This window comes from Rhincodon typus, unplaced genomic scaffold (assembly GCF_021869965.1).
Source record: "Rhincodon typus isolate 14 unplaced genomic scaffold, sRhiTyp1.1 hic_rhity00002067, whole genome shotgun sequence".
NCBI classification, from domain to species: domain Eukaryota; kingdom Metazoa; phylum Chordata; class Chondrichthyes; order Orectolobiformes; family Rhincodontidae; genus Rhincodon; species Rhincodon typus.
Genome location: NW_025967705.1, coordinates 426 through 24,614, shown reverse-complemented (window position 1 = coordinate 24,614; position 24,189 = coordinate 426). Strand labels below are relative to the sequence as shown.

The 24,189-nt window shown below is 40.2% G+C and overlaps 1 protein-coding gene across 1 annotated transcript; it reads right to left on the bottom strand.

Annotated features, from left to right (window-relative positions):
- Positions 1–6,963: 6,963 nt before the first annotated feature.
- Positions 6,964–22,773, bottom strand: LOC125481418 (delta-1-pyrroline-5-carboxylate synthase-like; the record flags this gene model as incomplete). The annotated part of the gene is made up of 7 exons (XM_048592936.1): positions 6,964–10,959; positions 14,257–14,352; positions 15,188–15,374; positions 15,815–15,936; positions 18,687–18,882; positions 19,903–20,040; positions 22,537–22,773. Coding segments are annotated over 7 exons (1,152 nt in total), but the record flags the coding sequence as incomplete, so codon positions are not given.
- Between the last annotated feature and the right edge of the window lie 1,416 nt (positions 22,774–24,189).

Genomic DNA, 24,189 nt, shown 5'->3' with positions numbered 1-24,189 from the left:
TGTCACTAAAGCAATGGTTTGGGGTGGTAAAGTGAACCCAAAATCAAGCCAATGAAAAACTATCCTCAAAAAGATTGTAACTGCACAAATATGTTATTGTTTGTACTATTATGCCTTGTTTTTAAAATTCTCATCCTTGTTTAAATCCTTCCATGATCTCGCCTCTTCCCTATGTTTGTGATCTCTAGACCTATTATCTACTTGCATCTCTGCATTCTTGACCATCACTGATTTAATTTGCTCCACCAATGCTGGATGTGCCTTTAGCAGCCTGAAGTTCTTAATTTCCTTCCTAAACCTTGTGTCTCTACCTCTGCCTTCTTTCAAACACTCCTTAAAACTTACATCTATGACTAGGCTTTTTCTTACGTGGCCAAATGTGTCCTTTATGTGGCTTGTTTTTAAAGTTTGTTTCATAAAACTCCTGTTTTTTTTTCAATTTTTAATTACATTAAAGCGGTTAATTGTACCCCAGTCTTTAGAAGTTGAATTACAAAGTCAATATATAAGTATAAACATGTAATTGTTTAATTGAGAATGATTCTATTCATTCTATTTCTCAATCTAAATACCTTACAAATGCTGTAGGCAAAAACGATTTGGAGGAATTAAAGCTCTGAAATCAACAGAATGTGAAGTCAATCATGAGAGCGTCGGGATTATTTGAACCTGGTGGTTAACAAGGAAATTTTTAAGCATTTTGTTTACAGATGGACTATGTAAATACAAAGCAGAGGCATTGATTTGAAGTTGAAGGTAGATGGTCTTTCTGGAGAAAATATGGGATCAGCAGTTTGATTTTGTATCAAGTACACCACTTTGCAATCCTCTGGAAATTCTAATTTTAGCAAATTTTAAGAATCGATTGCATTCTTCCTGATGCTGGTTCTCAACTGTTTTGTGCTAAATTATAGGATTACTAATGTGACATTCAGTACTGGATAAGTAGAAGTTTCTTCCAATTACATTTAGCAAAGCCAGGCCATTTTGCTCTGCCCCTGCCCAAACTCCATGCCTGTATTGTTGACTCCATCTTGTCCATTCCTGGCATCAGAGACTAAGCCAATTTATTCACAACCTTTCTATCGTATTTGATTCCAATATAAACTTTCAACATCTCATTGCTAAGACAACCTAGTACGCTACAGCTTTTAAAATTTTTCTACTTCTGCCTCAGTTTATCCGCTGCTGAATCCCTTATGTCTGGCTTTGTTACCTCTGGACTTGATTATTCCAATGCATCCCTGGCTGGCTTCCCACATTCTACCCTCTCTAAATTTGTGGTATTCCAAAACTGTATTTTAACTCCATTCTACTGTTATCTGTGATCTCTGACCTATATTGGCTCCCATCAAGCAAAATCTTGATTTTAAAGTTCTCATATTTGTTTTCAAATCTGTCTGTGACCTTGCCCTTAATTCCCTTTAATCTTCAAACCTTAGAGATTACCGTGCTTCTCTAATTCTGGTCTCTAATGAATTCCTAACTATAATCTCTTCTTCATTGGTGATCATGCCTTTAGCTATCTGTCTCCAAGCTCTGGAATTCTTTGTCTAATCAGAGATCTGTTCTGGGGCAACAATTACTTAAACATATATTAATGATTTGGATTATGGAATTCAATGTACTTGTAGCAAGTTTACAATTACAAAATAAATGAGAAGGACAAGTAATGAGGATGACACATTGAAACTAAAGAGGGATGTAGACAGTCAAGTGAGTGAGCAAAAGCTTGGCCGATGGAACATAATCTGTGATGGAGTTGAAAATTGGGGACATCTTACTAAATTGATATAAGGTACTAGTCATACTTGGATTATTGTGTCCAATATTGGTCCCCTTATCTAAGGAAAGATATACTGGCATTGGAGGCAGTCCAGAGAAGGTTCACAAGTTTGATCCTGGGTATAAAGGGATGTTGACGTGAGGAAAAGTTGAGGAAGTTGGGCATGTAATAAATGGAGTTTAGAAGAATGATAACATATAAGATTGTTAGGAGGCATGATAGGGTAGGTGCAGGGAGGTTGTTTCCTCTTGTGGGAGAGTCTAGGACTAGAAGGAAAAAGTTCAGAGTTACGGGTCATTCATTTAAGACTGAGACGAGGATTGTATTCTATCTCATAGGTTGCAAATCCATGGAATTATTTACCACAGAGTATAGTTGAGCCTAGGTTGTTAAGTATATTCAAGGGTGAAATAAACATATTTAATCAGTAAGTGAATCAAGGGTTATGGGGATTAAGGAGGAAAATGGATTTGAGGACTGTCAGATCAGGCGTGATCTAATTGAATAGCAGAGCAAACTCAATAGGGCGACTGGCCTACTTCTGCTCTTCAGTCTTATTGATGTATGATTAATCCCTTTTCCTTCTCTCCTTCACGTTCCTCCCTTGCGACACTTATTAAAATCTAGCTCTTTGACCAAATCTATGGTTGTCCAACCCATTATCTCCTTAGAAGACTTGGGACTATGTTTTGTTTTACAATATCTATGTGAAGAACCTTGAGGTATTTCATTATGTAAAATGTTATATTTATGTAGCATTTAATATTTATATGAATTGTTGTTGTTAGTTGTCTAGCCAGTTCTTAGCTCACTTTAGAAAAACCTAACGCTTTCAAAATGTACCTATTCACAAGTATAATTGAAAGCCCTGCCCAATGACATATTTTAAATATAGCATAACATATTGCAAAATTGTAGACCATTCAAAATGTGGTGATTAATTCCAATGCAATGAGGGGAATTGGATAAGTATTCCATGGAGAACAAAACTGCAGTGATACTTTGAAGAGCAGGGAAGTGGGACTAACCAGATTGCTCTTCATTGTGCCAGTATAGACTTGATGGGTCAAATGTGCACGTACTGTGCTGCTCCATTCTATGAATCCATTTTTGTTAGATCATGTTACATAATTTATGTACAATTACATTTTAAAGCAATGTGAGACATCAGAGACAGGAAATTCTGACACCACTAATTAACCTCCTGATTCATCACCAAAAAGCACAAGTCAGAAGGATGATGGAATACTTCCCATTTTTCTGGATGAGTGCAGCTCCAAAAATACTCAAGAAGCTCACCACGACACAGATAAAGCAGTCCACTTGATCGGCACCACACCCCCAAACATTCACTCCCTCCACCACTGCCACCTAGTGGCAGAAGTTTATACTACCTTCAAGATGTACTCACCCAGACATCTATCAACAGCACCTTCTAAACCCGTGACCATTTCCATATTTTTCGGACAAGGACAGCATGTACTTAGGAACACTGCCAGCTGCAAATTACCCTCTAAGTCACACACCATTCTGACCTGGAACTGTATTGCCATTTCTTCATTGTTGCCAGGTCAAAATCTTGCACTAGAAGAATCAGTTCAAGAAACCAGCTCATCATCACTTTTTCCAAATCAATTAGGGACAGGTAATGAATGCTGGTCTTGTCAGCAACACATCCACAACATAAGACAATAAAAATGTGACCAAGTATGTCATCAACGTGTAGAAACAACAACATACTCATTATTTGATCATTCTGAGAGGTAATTGAGTAAATCTTTCAGTTTCTCATAAACATGTTTACTGAAAGGAAAACAGAGAAATATAATGGTACAACTGAAGCACTGAGGTCTTGCAACTTGTTTTATGGGTACAGCTTGCTGCTTCTTCCTACTTTGCCTTCTGTGTAATTACATGCCCTGGGTTTGCTTTGTTTAGATATAATGCTTTTTTTTCTGATGGCACTATTAAGAGTTGGCCTCAGTAGAGGACACTTTGGAAGACAAATTCTGAAAGCGAAGGTAATTCATGGGTAATGGAGGCCTATCAAACTCATCTCTCTGGGACACTGACTCACCTATCGAGTATGTGGAAGGCAAATGGAATGCATTGTTTACTGCAAGGGGAATGAAATGTAAATGTAATGAAGTTTTAGATAGATTAGGTATGTAAAGTAGAGAAGGCACTTATATTTTATCGTAAGGTTCTGCGGGGGTTTGACAGGTTACATGCAGAGAAGACATTTGCCCTTGTGTGAGAGACTCTAACTAGGGACACTTTAAAGATAAGGAATGTTCTATTTAAGACACATATGAGAAGAAATTATTTCTTCAGAGGATCATGAGCAAATAGCGAAGGGATACACAGGAAAATGGAGTTAAGCCACAATAAGATCATCCATGGTTTTATCAGATGGTGCAGCAGACCAGAGGGACTGAATAGTCTACTCCAGTTCCTTATTCATATTTGGTAGAAAATTATAATATTATTTGAGAACTTGGTTCTGAAACAGAGGTAAATTCATCTGTTGATTTTCAGTTGTGTGAAGATGACTTGCATGGGTCAGAAACTAATACTTCTTTTAGCAGTAGTTCAAAATATCATTTCCAACGAAGCATTGGCGTAAGCTAAATGACTCAGCAAGCTACCTGGTGAGATAATTGCTATTTATTGCTGATATGAATTTTTATGATCCACAGAGAAGACAAGTGGCTGTCAGAAGATCCATCCCAGCAGAAGGACATTTTTTAAGTTTGTGGAAATCTTCAGCTGATTTAGAAGTTCAAGTAAACAAGGCTGAAACAAAACCTGTGTTTTTTTAGTTCAGTGAGAAAACTCAGTTAGTCTGTGTTTGTATATCCCAGGCCAAGAGAGAGATTCACCTCATGCCTGTAAAGGATGCTGCTGGAAAAAAGTTGAATCTTCCTATTTATGATAAGATCTTTCCAAATTGTTTGATTTGTATTACACTTATAAGCTTTATCTATATTTTCTTCTCTGTAATAAACTAATGTTCTTTTGTTAAGATAATCTTCGTAGCCTCATGTCACTATGGTCAGTGGCCACCATGGCAACCAAAGTCCAAAAATAAAATTTATCGTTTCAAAGATAGTAGGAACTGCAGATGCTGGAAAATCTGAGATAACAAGGTATAGAGCTGGATGAACACAGCAGGCCAAGCAGCATCATAGGAGCAGGAAGGCTGACGTTTCGGGCCTAGACCCTTCATTTCTGGTATAATGCTGTATACTGCATCCGCTGTACCCGTTGTGGCCTCCTCTACATCGGGGAAACCAAGCGGAGGCTTGGGGACCACTTTGCAGAACACCTATGCTCGGTTCGCAATAAACAACTGCACCTCCCAGTCGAGAACCATTTCAACTTCCCCTCCCATTCCTCAGACGACATGTCCATCCTGGGCCTCCCACAGTGCCACAACGATGCCACCCGAAGGTTGCAGGAACAGCAACTCATATTCCGCTTGGGAACCCTGCAGCCCAATGGTATCAATGTGGATTTCACAAGCTTCAAAATCTCCCCTCCCCCTACCGCATCCCAAAATCAGCCCAGCTTGTCCCCGCCTCCCTAACCTGTTCTTCCTCCTACCTATCCCCTCCTCCCACCTCAAGCCACACCTCCATCTCCTACCGACCAACCTCATCCCGCCCCCTTGACCTGTCCATTCTCCGTGGACTGACCTATTTCCTCCCTACCTACACTCACCTTTACTGGCTCCATCCCTGCCTCTTTGACTGGTCTGTTTCCTCTCCACCTATCCTCTCCTCTATCCATCTTCTATCCGCCTCTCCCTCTCTCCCTATTTATTTCAGAACCCCCTTCCCCTCCCCCATTTCTGATGAAAGGTCTAGGCCCGAAACGTCAGCCTTCCTGCTCCTACGATGCTGCTTGGCCTGCTGTGTTTATCATCTCAAATAAAGTTTCATGCTGGAATCTGACTTGTTCAGTGTGACCTTCAGCTGGGATCATAACAACCTGGCCTCTGGGTCTGTTAAAAAAAAAAACCAAAATGTTTTGCTCAGTTTTCCTACTTGGTGAATTATTCCAAATTTTTCCTCACTTTTTAATTGAGCTAAGTTCTTGATCTGTTTTAAATTTACTTTTTCATGAATTTCCACACAAGTCTGTGATAATCTAAAACTCAGTAGCTGGTGTCCTAACTTGAACCAATTCACCCAATACTCCTGTGCTCAGTGCCTTACATATGCTTCAAGTGTGATGTCTTGATTTAAAAATTTTTTTAATACTCACATTCAGGCCTTCCCCATCCAGCTGCAAAGTCCAGCCCCGCCTTTCTACACCCTTCTGAAATCCTGATTCATTTTCATGTTTGGTCTCTTCTACTCCACCATTGACAACTGCCTATGACCTTTAAACTCCAAAATCATTTTGTAATTGCTTAGTACCTCCACTCCTTTAGATATTTGCTAATCTACCTGATCAGAGATACTATTACATAGCTCTGGAGCAGGTGGGACTTCAACCTAAGTCTCAGAGGGAGGGACACCACTATGAAACCATAGTAATGATAATACACAGAAGAGGGCCATTTGACCCATTTGTCTATACCAACTCAGATGCCCTTTTTAATCATATCCTCCTGCACATGGCACATAACCCTGCAGTTTACAGCATTTAAAGTGCAGATTACTGCAAGGGTCCCTCCCCTCCTAATTTTCATTTTTTAAAAATATTTGAAAGACCAATCACACACACACAACCAAACACTTTTTCACCAAATCAGCTGTGGCAATTTTCACCTAATAATCACCACCATTACTAAATTACCCATGTCTCCAATTGTTCAATTTACATGCAGAGTCCATTAAGAGCAATGGTCTCCCACCTCTTTATCTTTCAAAGTCAGCTTTATTGCACGGCTAAAGTTGGAAACAAGGAACCACTAAATTTTTGAACTCAAGATCACCCACTTACAAGGTAGACAATTTAACCCACAGTGCCACCTGTCTCCCTCCTACTCCTTTAAAACTTTATTAAAGATTTTAGTCACCCGTCTCAATATCTCCCTTTGATTTGGTGTCAACTTCTGTTTGATGGAGCTCTTATGAGGTACCTTGGGGCATTTTACTACTTTAAAAGTGCTACACATAATGTATGTTGACTTTGTATTGTAACACTGATTAAACAGATACAACTAATCCATATTTATTGAAAACTTTATTCTTTAACAAATACAAAATATTTCAAGACAATTCATTGTCAATGTAATCTAAACAGAGTGAAAACCACACCAGATTGGAAACTCTCATACCCACTGCTAAAAGCACCAAAAGTCCAAGAGGGAGAATGCAACAGATGTACAAGTCACTTTTTAGGGGCTGTTGGCTGGTTTATCTGGGGAATTTACTTGCAGTTAGATGGATAGTTCCTTAAAACTGGTGCAGGATCCTTCAGTGCCATGTTTTAATTCACTCTAATTGCTCAGGTCAAGTGTTTGAAATTCAACTCCTAAACGCACTTTTACAAAATATAAACTTCATCACTGGCATTGGAAACTCCTATCTCACACCCAGAAATTGCATAGATCTTCAAAAATCCAGCAATTTTTTTTTTACTTTCTAAAACATCTAAAAGTGATCAGATTGCTAGTTCTGCATATGAAGTGTGTGACAACGAAAGGCATTTTCACTTTGGATGCAATGGTATCGTGTCCTTTAAAGAATCAGGCTTATGGTCTGTGACTCTTCAATCGAACAACCAGTGAATAAGATTTAAATATTTATTCTATTCCCAACATGAAGGATTCTGGCTATTAGAGTTAATTTAATCCCTCCATTTTTGGACCAGATGTGGATCGTGCTGGGCATCCTAGTTGCCAGCTTTGAGAAAATTGCACTTTTATCTGAATCAGAAGGTTGTGAATTCAAGTTGTACTCATGAGATCTGTGCACTAAAATCTACACTGAACTCCTAAACCTTACTGAGAGTGCTGCATTATCGAAGTTGCCAGGTTTTAAGAGACAATAAACCTAGATGCTGACTTCCCTCTCAGCTGTACATGAGAAACCCAATGGCATTATAATGAAGAGTAGCAGAAAAGCTATCCATAGTATCCTGGCCAATATTTATATCTCAGCATCAAAGAAATTAACTGCTCATTATTAAATTTCTGTTATGGGGATTTTACTGTGTGCAAATTGGCTACACTGTTTCCTACATTACAACAATGACTATACGTCAAAAGCATTTCATTGGCTGGAAAACATGACAATGAAAAATGATATAGATGTGCAAGTCTTTGTATCCTGTGTCACACTAACCAATCAAATCTCAGCATATGCTGTGGCCTCATTCAATTCTGTGACTAGTGAAGGGAACCTAGTGTGACATTTATCCATCCTTTGTGCCTTCTTTTTGCCTGGCATTATAATAACCCGATTTCCACCAAACTCTCTCAATCACATGAGTGTTACAGTGTAGGAGGCCATTTGGCCCATCTCGTCTGCTACCACACTTCAATTGAGCGTCATTACCTACTGCCAATCTGTTTTCTCCCAATACCCCTACACTTCATTTCTATCCAAATAATCATCTAATATCCTCTTTAATGCCTTAATTGAACAAATGGTCAGACTTCTCAAATTTAAGAGTTTTTCACTGTTTCAGATTTAGAGGTGCTAGTACATAAGGTGCAGGTTCCAGGATCATCTGGAGACTTCCAAACTAATATTTCCAGATACATGATTTCAGTTATACCTACATTATGTCAAAGTTAGTAACTCTGGAGAACTATTTACTTTATGTCCCTCCAATATAGGACTTCTATCGGCACTAGAGTCCAACTCTAAGGCTATTCATTCCAGGAGTACTTACTCGTGTGAGCTATGCCTACTGAACCTAAAGGGAAGGTGAAATTTGATTCTTCACCACTATAACATATTCCTCTCTGGTCTATGTTGGAAATACTGTGTTGATCTTGACATTCCGTACGTTTTATTAATTTTCTCCCAAGCCCAGGCTCACTGCCTTCTCCTGCCAAATAAATGCATATCATTACTGATCCCTCATTCACCCTTTGTCCTATGTACCTTTCTCTCAGTCTAGGCAATCTTAAATGAGATTCTGCTCGCATCAATCTTGGTGGTAATGACTTCACAGTCTATCCAGTTTCTCTGTAATGCAGCATTCTTGGAGGTTTACACCAAACTCTTATCAGAGGAGCTATTTCAAGGTGGGCAAAACCTGCTTCAAAATCTCCCCACTCCCAGCTTCATCCAAGGTCCAGCCCTCCCTCTCATCTCCACCTCCTTGACCTGAGATCTGTCCATCTTCCTTCTGACTTATCTGTTCCACCTTTCCCACCTGACCAAGCTCTACAACCCCCTACCTGCATCCACCTATCACCATCCCACCAACCTTCCCCCAGCCCCATCCCGCGCCATTTATTTCTGAGCTCCCTTCCTCCTCCCCAGTCCTGATGGAGGATCCTGACCTAAAACATCAACTTTCCTGCTCCTCAGATGCTGTCTGACCTGCTATGCTCCTCCAGCTCCACATTTTATTGACTCAGAGAATCGATGTTGTGTTTCCCCAACAGTGACATTAAGATGATAAGGCTCCACAGCACCTCCCCACCCCCGAGTATGCTCCATCACTCAAAACCATCATGGATGATCTTGTGCCTTAAGACCACTTTCCCTGCCTATTCTTGATCCATTTTGATCAAAAATCTATTGATCTCAGTGTTGAATATGCTCAATGGCTGAGCATTCACAGATCTCAAAAGACAGAAATTTCAAACATTCCCCTTTCCACACCAAGTGAAGAAATTTCACTTTATCTTGGTTCAAAATGACCAAATCCTTAACCTGAGAATATGCCATCTAGTTCTGGAGTCTCCAACCAGGGGAAACAAATTTTCAGCATCCATGCCAGCAATCCCTCCATTAATATGATAACTTTAATCAGAGCTTCACTAATAAACACCGCAGATTAAAGGCCCATTCTACTCATAATCCTTAGCTATAAAATCAATCTCATGTGGCTTTGCGAGATTTCTTTCTCTGAGGAACATGTTGGTTCTAAGGTAGGGAGCTGTCTGAGCAAGGCAAAATACTACAACAGCAGCCTTGGTTTCATCAACTGCCAGGTAAACATTCCATTCATCTTCCTAACTGCTTGCTGTAACGGAATGTTAGTTTTTAAGTGATTTGTGTATATAGAGGGATTTTGGCATCCAAACACCACCCCCTGTTGTAGGAATACAATTGCAGGATTGTGCCCTTCATCCATACAATATTAGATCTACGCTTATTTGACCTCAAATTCCCAATTTCCTGCTGGACTGGGGTCACAATTGAAGTAAAGCCCGTTCAAATGATACGACAGTCTTTGGTGACAATGCTGCCAACGGTAGGTGAATATATGGAAACATGTTTAAAAGGTCAAGTGATAACTTATGAACATCAGCATGATAAGTTGGCCCCATTCACAATGATTTTGGAAGGAGTGCCTACAATGAGAGCAACCCGATTGGTGTTATTTGTATTCCTCTTCAATACTTACCTTCACACTTCTATTGAAAAATAATTGTCTGGGTTTTGACTGGTAGATTCTCTGTTTGATAAGACTTGTCCTGGATACTGTTTCATTGTAGAATAATTAATTCACTTGTCACTTCAAAAAGGTACCTAAGCTAATAAGAGCCCCTTTAAACACCTGAATGGAGTATTCAGAGAAAGGGGCAGCAATAGGTACAAAAACTTCAGAAATGGATCTCAATGAAACCAAAAACAAAAAGAGGTGCATGAAAGACTTTGCCAAATGTGGAATGCAAGGAACACAGATACTCAGAGGATCCCTTATAAACATTGTTTTCCAGCTTCCTAAGAAAGCTATGATAGACAATTACAGAACATTCCTAGGAGGATAAATATGTTTGTTGGTAGCTTTAAAACAAAGGCAAGTATTGAGGGAAGTGTGCAGCTGCTTGCAGTGACACCTTCACCATGAAAGTGTTTATGTTCTTTGGGGTACAGGTATGTTTTCATGTATGTAGCTCATGCTGCCTTGCTCTGCAAAGTCAGACACTGCCTGGCCCTCTCCACGTAGCAGCCACTTGGTGGTCAGCAGCCCCTCCAATCCCACTGGCCCACGGGCATGGATACGTGCCGTACTGATTCCAACCTCAGCACCTTAAAAACAAAGAATATATAATTTTGGTCAAGAAGAGTTAGATGTCTTCTGAGTGAGAGTTGTTGCTTGGTAGTACAGAACTAAAACAATGCTAAAAAGGAGACATACAATTGATATTTTTCATCTTAATACGCATCAGGACTATGATGCATGGAACCAGATTTGAAAAAAAGAGGAAGACCAATTTATAGAGTATGACAAGACATGGCTGACTAGATGGACCATTGTTGGCTTTGAAATGCAAGAAATATTTAACTGTCATTCTTAGACCTCAGACTAGGCAGGTAGTCTTTGAATAGTCAGGGTGTTACCAAAGGGAATACTACACTGATTGGTAGTGTCCATGGCCCCTTTTCCAATGGGAAGCATGCAAAGTATATACGACTTCCTTTCACCTGCATAAAACAGATCTTTGTGATAAATATAAGCAATGCAATGCATTACATTGCAAAAAACTTTTGATAATCAAACTGGTTTCCAAATTATTTGGTAAATGTTGTCCAATAGCAAAATCACATCTAATGCTGGACACGATATTATGAAGCTTACAAGTCAGTTGAGCACAATTGGTACACTGCCTGCTATGGTCAGTTGGGCTTGCAGAGTGATGCGTGGCCACATGCTAGAAGCTACAAATATTAACACATCTGTTTTATGCAGATAAATGGAATTTGTACACGCATTATTGGGTTTTTTTTGAATTGGGAGGGAGTCATGAAGACTGCCAATCTCTGCTACATTCAGCATGCTAACACCATGACCAATCGGAGGCTAGCTGCATACACTGAGAACTAAGGCCACTACATTTCCATACCAACGATAGCCCAACCAATCAGTACTCTCTTCTAATGCTGTATAAACTGATCTTCCTTTATCAAGTCTGGTTTCTTGCATTCTAGTCTTGATGAGTGCAAGACAAAAAGCTTTGACTTTGTGCATCCTTTTGGCAAAAACTGAAGTATTATGTGAATACAGACCCCCTCAGGAAGTTAGCAGTTGTATAATGCACTGCTGGCCTGTATTAAACGATCCTAAACAGGAGCCTCACAATTGCCTTCTTCATCACTACTCGGTGCTCCTGCTAAAAGTGCTTGCAGGAACAGGAACAGATAGCACTGAGATGGCTCTTAGAGTCAAATAACCAGCAAATTCAGTCACAGTCACAAAGATGTTCAGACTCTGAAAGCAAAGCTCAGCAGGGAATCAACTCCTTCAGAAGGGAAAGATCATGAAGGATGTGGAGACATTCTAGCTATTGTCCACTGAGAAAATACTGGGATGTTTTCCACAGAAATATTAGGGAAGGTGACTCTTTCTAAAATTCTGAAATAAACATTGACAGATATAGGGATTTAAAAACTACACACCTATTTGTTATTCAACAAAATGAGTTGGGAGCAAGCTCCAAATGCAGCTGTTGGACACATCTGATCGCAATGCATGGCAGCAGTAACAAAAAGGAGCAACATGTTCTTAAACTACAGGGGCAGAAATACTGAGTGAGAGAAGGGGAAGAAACAGAGGGAGCAAGAGTGCATGGAAGAGAAAGAGATTGGGAGAGATGGAGTGAGTCGGAGGAGGACTGGAAAGCGGAGTGGCAGAGAGCTGATGGAGATTGGGTGATAGGAAGGTGAGGGGAACAGAAATGTAGAAAGAAAGAGAAGAGAGGGAGAGAAAGGGAGAGATAGACAGAGAAGAATGTGGCTACTCCAGAACTCAGATCTCTCCTATATCAGAAATAAAAACAGAAGGTGCAGCAGAAAAACTGAACAAAAACTCAAAGCTAACGTGAGTCTTATTCAGAACTAAACAGTTCATATTACAGTCATGTTGGACTTAAAACATGTTTCTCTCTCCACCGATGATACCAGACCTGTTGACTTTGTTTTTATTTCAGATTTATAACATCCAAAGTATTTTGGTTTTACCTCCCTATATCAGAGCAGGTTGTCTCTCACCAAGCCTTTATATACAGGAATAGTGTCTCAATCACCCTAAGCAAATAGCATTCTGAATGTAAAGCTCTTTAAATGGCATGTTTGGAATTGAATTCGTAGTGTTGTGGGTGTGTTACTGTTTTAATAATCTCACCATGTGCTGCTTGTATAAATTTGATCTTTTAAAAATAGTCAAGAAAAAAAGTCAACCAGAAAAGTGAACATGAAGCTGTCAGCTTATTGTGTAAATCCAATTGGTTCATTTTTGAACATTAAGGAATTACCTGCTGTCCTTACCTGGCCTGGGCCTACATGCAACTCCAGTCTCACATTAATATGATTCCAAAATAAGGCAACTGTGAATGGCTAATAAATTTTGTCTTGCCAGCAATACTTATGTTCCAAGAACTAAATTTTAATAAGGACCCCATGAAATAATGGCAACAACAAATCACCATAGCACTGTGCCCTTGAGAAAGGAGTAAGGGACTCAATACGACAATTAAGGATAGCAGAGATAGTTCCAGATCACGGAGGGACAAAGACAGACTGAGCAAGCACAGTCCATATCCACGGAAGCAAGGTTTGACTATGGAAGCACTAAAAGGAGGGCTCGGATTTCTTTGAGTCCTGGTCAACATTCTTCATTCAAACACCTGAACAACTGATTATTTCATGTCAGAGGCATACAGCACAGAAACTGACCCTTCAGTCCAAGCTGAACATAATCCCAAACTAAACGAATGCCACCTGCCTGCTCCTGGTACATATCCTTCCGAACCTTTCCTAATCATGTTACTTATCCAAATGTCTTTTAAACGTTGTAATTGTACCCGCATCCTCAGGAAGTTCATTCCACATGTGAACCATCCTCCGTGTAAAAGATTTGCCTCTATGTCTTTTTAACAATTTCTCTCCTCGCAGCTTAAAATGTGCTACTTGTGGAATTTTATTGTGAGCAAAATGGCTGTCACTTTGGGACAACATCCAAGGTTCAGAATGTAAATTTCAGAAAGAAAAAAATTTAAATAGCAGCATCTATTGAACTTCCCGTAACATTAACACTATTTTGCAGTTACAATCATGCATTATTATTGCATAAACAGTGATGAAATAAGCTAACGTTGTTTGTGTTGAGGGGAAAATGCTCTTAAAGACCAGGAGAATTCCCTGTTTCAATGTTACGAGCAGATAGGATCTTGCTTTAATGTTGGCTCTGCGCTGCCCTGGAACATCTGTTTTACATTATATGCTCAGGTCCCAGAGTACAGTTCAATCCATAGGGTGAAGCCATTTCATTATTTCCCCCTACAGCTTTAAAGACCCAAACGTAAATTACCATAATTTAGTGCGGCTTACCAAGTCCAAATCGATATCCATCAGAGAAACGAGTGCTTGCATTCCAGAAGACACAGGCACTGTCAACGTGCTGCATGAAGTATTCAGCTGTCTCCTCTAAAAACAAAAACTTGCAATCATAAATCCAGCTCAGCTCAAAGCCAGCCTGTACTGTAAACTGGTCCAAATCTGATTTCAGCTCTAGGAGAGGTTAGAAATGTTTCACTGCTAAATGGATTTCTGTATTATTATTTGAACACAAAATTCAGCACTATCCAAATTAATTTTTCAATTAAAAAAATCAACTTGAAATGAAGTTACAACACTGATTGAATACATCAGCTTGCAGCTTGTTCAAAGCAGGATGTGAACAATTTGGCTGGGGTGCAATAGGATTGTCAGATTAAAGAGCATGCGCGCGCATGCGAGAGAGAGAGGGAGAGAGAGAGAGAGACAGAGCGCACGCGAACATGAGAGAGAGCGCGCAAGCACGAGTGCAAGAGCGAGAGAGCTGTTGCTGAAGCGAAGGGTCTGTATCCAGGGCATCAAATTTGTTTTATTCACAAGCTACTGATGCTGCCCAGTTTGACCTGCTTCCCCTACTGTAACCTCAGTTCTGGTTTATAGGGTTCCTGCTCCTCTCCTCATCCCAGCGTAAGTGTCAGACTTTGAAGCAGGTTGTAGTCCTCTCAAACAAAAACATTCTTGTGTTTTCAATTGCTAGTTCCTCTATGTTCTGATTCTGTTCAAGTGCTCATTTGTTTTTCAAGGTTTCAGTTCTAACGGAGGGCTGTACAGCTTAGGCACTGACTACCAGTTTTCTCCATGGAAGCCACCTGGTACATTGCAACCTTTAATATTCTCCAGGTCTCTTTCAAGAATGCAATGTTTGCTGATGTAGTTTTAGGCACAAGGAACATGGACAATATCAGTATAAAGCAATGACACCTACCACTTTCTGTTACAATTGCATCTGTGTGCGAGCTGCCATATTTGTGTATGTGTTCAATTGCATCTTGCACATTGTCCACAACTTCAATGCAGCACTCCAGGTCCCCGTATTCTGTGCGAAGGGATTTCACTTCTGAAGGGCTGAAAGTCAGGTATGATGCAAACTTGGGCCCAGCATGAATTTTCACCTGAAAATACGAAGTATTGCCAATCATGAGACACTGTGACATCATCAAGGATCTTAGAGAGCACAAATCATGATAGAAAGAAGAAAATTAATTTCCAGCATAAATCAGACAAAGCACAGCAAGTTCAGGATTTGTAACACAGGCCTAAAGTGGTATCTCCATAACTAACAGCCCATTCCTTCTTGATATTTAGCCTGTTTTCTCCAGCTGATTAGATAAATTCTCAATATGGTACAGATCCAGGATTGGTGATACCTATTCCAAAATCTATCTTAGTGGCCATTTTTCAGCTAGAAGCCATTCTTAACCGTCCGGCTTTTGGATGCACCACAGGTGTGTCCAGGCCTGTCCTCACTGAATGTCCACATGGAGAGAATGCCTGTAGCTGCCTCATCACTTCAATAACCCTGAGGATTTGTAAATAAACTCAAGGTGCTTACCTGTTCTACTCTCAGCATGTCAATAATCTGGTCGAAGAAGGGCGTCCTCAGCAAGTCTCTGTGGACTAACAATGTCTCCATAGCATTACACGCTGCAGGGTAATCACATTTGGAATCTCGAGCTGGAAATAGAAACTGGTTTTATTAAACATTTGATACAGAAGCAGCGTTAACATTCCGAGTCTAGTATGAAAAACGGAAAGAGCTGTGCATGCTGCAAATCAGGAACAAAAACAGACGTTGCTGGAAAAGCTCAGCAGGTCTGGCAGCATCTGTGAAGAAAAAAAATCAGAGTTAATGTTTCGGGTCCGGCGACCCTTCCTCAGAACGGAGGATACAATGAATCCGAAACGTTAACTCTGATTTTCTCTTCACAGATGCTGCCGATCTGATGAGCTTTTCCAGCAACTTCTGTTGAGTCGAGTATGACTCTTCTACAGAATTGAGTAGACAAAATAATCGGTTTATAATTCATTTAGCAATTAAAAAATAATGCAGAAAAAAAAAAACAATAGTGAAGCTTCCTCTGCCATTTGGGCATTCAGAACATATCTGGGGCTTCTTCCAAAGGAGGCAGGTACTAACTGATTCCCTAGAGTCTGCTAAATAGAAGATTATGAGTGTCTTACTGACTTGTTATCAATGTGCACACGAGTGAACAATCTGGACAGACACTGGATGCTAATTTGCACAGTGCCATATAACTTGTGCTCCAGAGAGTTAACACTAGGTTAACACTCAAGCACATAAGGAAATGCTGAGTGTTGAGATATTATCTCTTAGATGAGATGTTGAACCAAGTTCTGTTTGCTTTCAGGTGAATGAAAGAATCCCAAATAACAATTTTGAAGAACAGGGGAGTTATCTACTGGTATTCTGGCCAGCATCATTAAAAAGAGATTTTTGACCATTATCACACTGCTGTTTGTGGAAGCTTGCTTGAAGCCACATGTCCAACATCAGTATCTACACATTAAAAGTACTTCAATGGCTGTAAATGCCAATCTCTGTCTGTGAACTTGTCCTTCTTCTTCTAACAATCGTCTCAAACTGATAATCATCCATCTTTCTTTCCTGGCTCCCATATTAGCTGAAATTGTTATTGTTCTCTCTCCTCAGCTACTATTCATTTCCCTTTAAATCTGTCATCATCACACCTCTGCCCAAAAACAACCCCTTGATCCCCACCATCCTTGCAAACTACCACCCTATCTCCAACCTCTATTTTCTCTTCAAAATTCCTGAACATGTTGTCACCTCCAAAATCGGTTTAATCTTTTGCAGAACTCCACGTTTGAATTCCTCTGAATAGGTCTGCATCTGTACCATGGCAAGGGCAGGACTCTTATCGATTCACAAATGATATCCTATTTGTGTATAAAAGATAACCGGTCTGCACTTGTCTTTGTGGTACCCTTAATCTCATTATTCTTGTCCAGTGCCACTCCATCACTGTACAGCCGGTTGGGATAGCTCTCATTTTCTTACATTCTTAGCGATCCAATCATAGCCGGAGACCATCCAAAATGGCTTATCTCCCTGAGCTCTCACTGTTACCTTTGGTATCTGTCAAGGATCTATCCTTTGCTCTCTTCATGCTACCTGTTGGTGGCATCATCCAAAAACAGCACTAATTGTTTTTTCTTTATTCATTCACGGGATGAGGGGATCACTGGCTAGGCAGCATTTATTGCCCATCCCCAATTGCCCAGAGGGCAGTTCAGAGTCAACCACATTGCTGTGGGTCTGGAGTCACATATTAGGCCAGACCAGGTAAGGATGGCAGTTTCCTTCCCTAAAGGACATTAGTGAACCAGATGGGATTTTCCAACAATCGACAATGGATTCACGATCATCATTAGACTCTTCATTCCAAATATTTATTGAATTCAAATTCCACCATCTGCCATGGTGGCTTTCGAACCCGGGTCCCCAGAACGTTATCTGGGTCTCTTGATCAACTGTCCAGCGATAATACCACTAAGCCATCTCCTCCCCTTAAAGTGAACTCTGACAACATACCATTTTACAACACACTCCTCTACTCTTCCACTGGTTCTAAATTATCAGAATGCTTGTGACATTCCATAATTGATAAGCAGAAATGTCTTCCAATTAAATATTGGGAAGACAGAAATCACAAGCTTTGCTCCCAATTTCAATCCTCTTCTAGCAACAGTTATGAGGCCGAAACCGGCATTTTGTACCATGGTGTCATATTTGATCCCAGGGTTAGCTTCCAATTCCTACCCTCATCATCATTATGTTTGCAATTATTTCTTCTGTAACACCAAATAACTTCTTCTATGCCTCAACTCAAACACTTGCTGAAATCCCAATCCATTCTTTTCTTTCGTCTATACTCAACTATTCCAATGCACTCCTGGTCAGCCTCCCATTTTCCAACTTTTGTAAATTTAAAGACATCCTAACCTTCCTGTCTGGGCCTGAACCACTGGAATTCCCTTCCATCTGCCTCCTTAAATCCTACCTCTTTCAAGAAGCTTTTGGTCACCTGCCTTAATATCTCTAAGTGCCTCAGGGTCAGATTTTACATGATAACAATCCTCTGAAACACAATGGGACCTGTTAAGTCGGCATAAAAATGTAAGTTGTTGTAAATATACTGGGATTCTGAAGAAGAATTGTATGAACAGAAGTCTGCTCTTGACTTGCCGTGGTATGTAACCAGCAAACTTCCACCAATGCATTCAGAGATTTAGCTCTTTGACCGACTGGGTGACAAAATAGGTTTCATGTGGAGGCATGGAGGAGTGCGGACAAACTCTAATCTTTCTGCTGTCTGACCTGGACTGTCAATATTTAGGATAAGCCTGTTTATGAGCCCAGCTCAACTCCAGTCCAGACTTACCAATCTTGATGGCCTTTTCTATATTAGCATCAGAATCCACATAGATATGACAAATCCCCTCACTGTGCCCAAGGACTGGAATGCCTTTTGATGCTTTTTGAATGTCCCGAACCAACTGGGAGGAGCCTCGAGGGATGATTAGATCAATGAGCTTGTCCAATCTACAAAGATCTTCTACTTCTTCACGAGTGCTCACCTGAAACATGAAAAAAAACCTTTTGAAGAAAGGCCAGAAGTCAATAACTAACCCTTCAACCTATTAGTTACGTGGCAATAAAAACAAAATTGCTGGAAAAGCTCAGCAGGTCTGGCAGCATCTGTGAAGTAAAAAACAGTTAACGTTTCGGGTCCAGTAACCTTTCCTCAGAACGGGGCAATGTTTTGCCCAGAAATACAGACTGATCAATTATGCTCCACTCCTTCTCTTCAGGAGTTATCCAGTCTATTCCCACTTTGCCCTCGTCCTATAATATCCCATTCAGTCTAGTCCCACACGTTCCTGCACATCCTGCATCTTTTGACATCCCATCTCATGTAATCTCACTCTCCCTTTCACTCCCCACACCCTTTAATATTCAGCCCAGTCTAATCTGACTTTCCTCTCTCACAGCACTCTTGAATATCCCAAGTCAAATATATACATTTTCAAGCAACTGTTTAATTTTCTTTTGAAACATCCTTAGGCATTGCTTCAAAAGATGCTCGTGGCAGAGAATTCTATACTCATTCTACAGTTTAACACACTGTGTGAAAAATTTCTCCCGAAGCTCCCTGTGTTATGTAATTATCTTCAATTCATGCTGTATTGTAACCTACATATTAACTGTTCACAATTTCAGTGTCCTTCCTGACCTCAACCTGATTTTCAAACCTACATCACAAGACAGACCATAAACCTCAATCTGTATCACCTATCTCAGCTGAAGCCATTATCCTGCCATTGCCATTTCCAAACTCAATATTCCAATGTCCTCCTGCCTGATCTTCCATATTGTATTTTCACTACAATTCCAGATTATCCAAAACTCTGCTCCCAAATCCTAATTAGCACCAGGTTCTGTATCAATCACCTCTGCGCCCACTGACCTGTAATGGTTTACAGTCAAGCACCATCTCAAACTAAAGTCAGAGTTCCTAAATGCAACAGCACGAATCCCTCACTCAGCAACGTGGTCAGTTCATCATCACTTCACTAAAAGCTTGAATCAGCACCTACCAAATGAACTGCATCCTTGACACCATGCATGGAAAGTGCTTCCTGGGTCAAATGGTGCAGGATGTGGTTGCTGTAGGTTGCTTCTTTCCCTCCTTTCAATAACAGGCCATTTCCACTTGCTATCGCCAGTGCAGAAACCTATAAAATGGAAACAACCAACAGTATTTTTGATTAAATTTGGATGTCATATTGTGCCATCAGCATCTCGTAATTTAACAGTTTCCCAATAAAAATACATCAACAAATTTGCTCAATTTGTTAAAACTTTTTAAACTGGAACCTGTTTATTGTACATCTCCAAAGGGAAGAAGCCCAGCCTTGTTCCAGTACAGAGGACTGTACTGGAAGTGGCTTGGGATCAAAATCATTAGAGGTGTGGATACCGTAGATAAGGAGTAACTGTTTCCACTTGTAAGAGGACCGAGAACCAGAAAAATAGATTTGATTGTTTTGCAAAAGCAGCAAATGCAAGATAAGAAAAGACTTTTTTCACACGGCGATTAGTTAGTGTCTGGAATGCATTGCCTGGAAGTATGGTGAAGGCTGATTCAACTGAGAAATTCAAGTGGGCAGTAGGTGTTTATTTAAATAGAAAATCAGAGTTGCAGAGAGAAGGCAGGATATTGACAACAAGTCAAAATGCTCACAAAGTCAGCATAGGTATAATGGGCCGAATGTTCTCCTTCTGCACTATAACAATTCTTTGATTCTGTCACAACTTTAAAAGTGCTATACACTGAAAGCTTGTGTTAAGTTGGAGCCATGGAACTTCACCTATTCCCAAAAAATTACTAAATACCATTTGGCCAATTAATAAGTCAATTACATTTCAAAAGTTACTTGCTGGGTGCAAAGGGCTTTGAGATATACTGGGGTGCAATATAAATTTAAGTTTTCTCTTAATTCTTTTATTCTTCAGTATTAAATTCCAAGTATGCAGAACAATCCTTGCTGCTCTATGTACTTCAGATGGCCAGACTGCACATATTTTATCAAATGGAGTCTGATCAATCCCTACCTTGTCTACTTCTCTTTAAAAATATATGTACATACAAAATAGGGCCCCTTGAGCCTGCTCCACCATTCAATAAGATCGTGACTGATCTGTTCGTGTTTCAAAATCAACATTCCCATCTATCTCTGATAGCCCTTGATTCCCCACCTAATAAGAATCTATCCACATCTGCCTTAAAAGATATTCAAATATTCCGAGGCAGTGAGTTCCAAAGTTGCACAAACCTTTGAGAGAAAAAGTTCTCTTCATCTCCATCCTGAAAGGATGACTACTAATTTTAAAACATTACCCCCGAGTTCTGGTCTCACCCACAGGAAACAATGTTATATCCTGCCAAAGACCCATTAACGTAAAGTGTTTTTTGCCAAACATCTAAATCTTCTATCCATGCTCATGTTAATTCTGACAGCATGAGTTTTTATTTTCTACAATAACCTTTTAATGTGTCACCTTCTTGAAACCAAGTCTAATATGTCTATCAGTTTTGCTTTATCCACAGCCTGCCACTTGCTACTGGGAAAAAAAAAATCTTTCAAATATAAAAATTGCAAAGCTAAATGTTCTCCAACTATAATTTCCTCAGGCATCAAAATCTATCAAGTTTGGATATATGATATAGCTTTACAGTACAATGGAGGTCATTCAGCCAGTTTGTGTCTGTGCAGGTTCTGCACCTCACACTCCCACCATTTTTCAGGTTCAATTTTAAAGTGCAATGGCCTGTACATCACCAAATCCTTGTGACATCCATGCTCCAATAACCTACTGTTGAAGGAAACTTAACTCCTCTCATTTTCAGTGATCATTTTAAATTGATGACCCTTCATCACCTCCCCCCCACCGTCTTCCCTATTTTCATAGAATTATCTTCATAATTTTAAAAACCTTGAGTAAATCTGTGCCGAGCATTCTCTGCTCCAACGCAAATAGTCTCAATATCTCAAGTCTCACTATTATCAATGATCATTGGAATAGCTGAATGGCCGACTCCTGCTCCTAGTTTCTACATGATCAAGAGAAGGAAACATTTCTTCACAGAGTGGTCAATCTGTGGAATTTGCTACCACCAAAAGCTATGGAAACCAGGCCACTCAGTGTATTCAAGAAAGAAACTGCTAAGCTTTTAGATATTAAAAACATTAAGCAGTATGGAGAGAAAGTGAGAATATGGCATTGAGACAAAGGATCAGCGACGGTCATAATGAATGATGAAGCAGGCTTGAAGGCTCAAATGGCTTACTCCTGCTCCAAGATTCAATGAATCATTCTGGCTGATCTATTGTGTTCACTCTCTATGATGTTAATTTCCGTTCTGTAATGAAGTGTCCAGAAACTGCTCACAGTGGCTGAAATAACCATGGTATGGGAGTGATTTTTAATTTGTTTTTCCTGATTTGATTTTGGGATGAGGATGATAACAAAAAGGTTGACATTTATTACCTTTCCTTTGTTTACAAGTTTTGTACACAATCCACCAAAGCAATCTTCCACCTTGGCTCTTTAGGATTTCAACTCTCCTGTGTGATATTCTTTTACCTTAGACCTACTATCCCATATGATTTTGAATGTGAGCCATGTTCTGTCATCCCCACACATTTCATGCAATAATCACTTTTCACCTGTGGAAGACAGTCTGGACGAGATTCAAAAATCACTAACAGGACACCAATTGGAACAGTTATTTGCTCTAGATCCAGTCCTTTTGCAACTCTGGTTCTCCTGATCAGCCGACCCACGCTGTCCTGAGTGGATGCTGCAATCTGACGGAGACCAATGGCCAGGCTATTTAACTTTGCTGTAGTGAGGGTCAATCGCTTTAACAGTGGTTGTGAAAGTCGACCTGCTCCAGAGAAGGACAAAAAGGTGCATAGAAGTCATTTGTCATTATATTTCCCTACACTCTCCAACGTCCAGATATCACAAATAAAAACAGAAATTGCTGGGAAAAGCTCAGGAGGTCTGGCAGCATCAGTAGAGAGAAATCAGAGTTAACATTTCAGGTCCAGTGACCCTTTCTCAGAACTGATGAGCTAGGAAATTGTCAGAGTATGTGTGGGGGAGGGGTTGTGTGTTAGGGAGTGCATGATAAGTAGGGATAGAGCCCAAAGAAAGAGACGAACAGTTGGATAGACAAAGGAGTGGACAACGATCTTGCTAGGAGGGTGAATAGCTGTTAATAGGGACTGTTAGTGGCTAAGAATAGGTTGTGTGTAAATGCAGACTGTGTAATAACAAGTCTTGGTGTAGCGGGATAGGGCTAAGTACATGGGAAAGCTCAAGCCCTAAAAAGTTATTGAACTCAATATTGAGTCCAGAAAGCTGCAGGGTCCTAAGTGGAAAATGAGGTGTTGTTCTTGCAGCTTACACCGAGCTTCGCTGGAGTACTGCAGCAAGCCCGAGACAGATGTTGGCCAGGGAACAGGGTGGTGTGTTAAAGTGGCAGGCAACTGGAGGCTCAGGGTCTTTTTTTGCAGAGAGAATGTAAGCATTTTGTGAAGTGGTCACCCAGTCGATACTTAGTTTCCCCAATGTAGAGGAGATCACATTGTGAGCAGCAAACGCAGTAGACTAGATTGTGTGATGTCCAGGTAAAGTGCTGCTTCATCTGGAAGGTGTGTTTGAGTCCTTGGATACGAGGATGGAGGAAGTAAACTCTCCCCTGTCCTTACCCCAACCTCCACACACTAGGTCTTTTGATCACAGTCTGCTATTACACCCAACCCATTGTTAGCCACTAACACTCCCCATTAACAGCTAATCACCCTTTGTAGCCAGATCATTATCCAATCTTTTGTCTCTCTTTGGTCTCTATCCCTACCTATTGTTCACTTCTTATCCCCTCACCCACTCTATCTTTTACAGAAAAACTGACATTTTCCTAGCTACTATCAGTTCTGAGGAAGGGTCACTGGACCTGTAATGTTAACTCCGATTTCTCTCCACAGATGCTGCCAGACCTACTGAGCTTTTTCAGCAATTTCTGGTTTCGTTTACCATTTACAGCATCCACAGTTCTTTCAGTTTTTTTAAATCCAGTTATTACGAATTTAGTTTGACAAGGAATCAATTAGCTGCAAGAAGCCCTCAGTTTGGTTGTGCTGGCAGCTCTTTGATCATCTCGCATGACCTTGAAATGACAGTGAATTTGGAATTGAATATTCTACAAAAACACTTCTGCGGATTGGCACAAAACAGAAACATACATTATAAATAATCAGAGCAGCTTGTTGTGGTTGGTTGGCTCGCCGAGCTGGTTCGTTGTTCCGCAGACG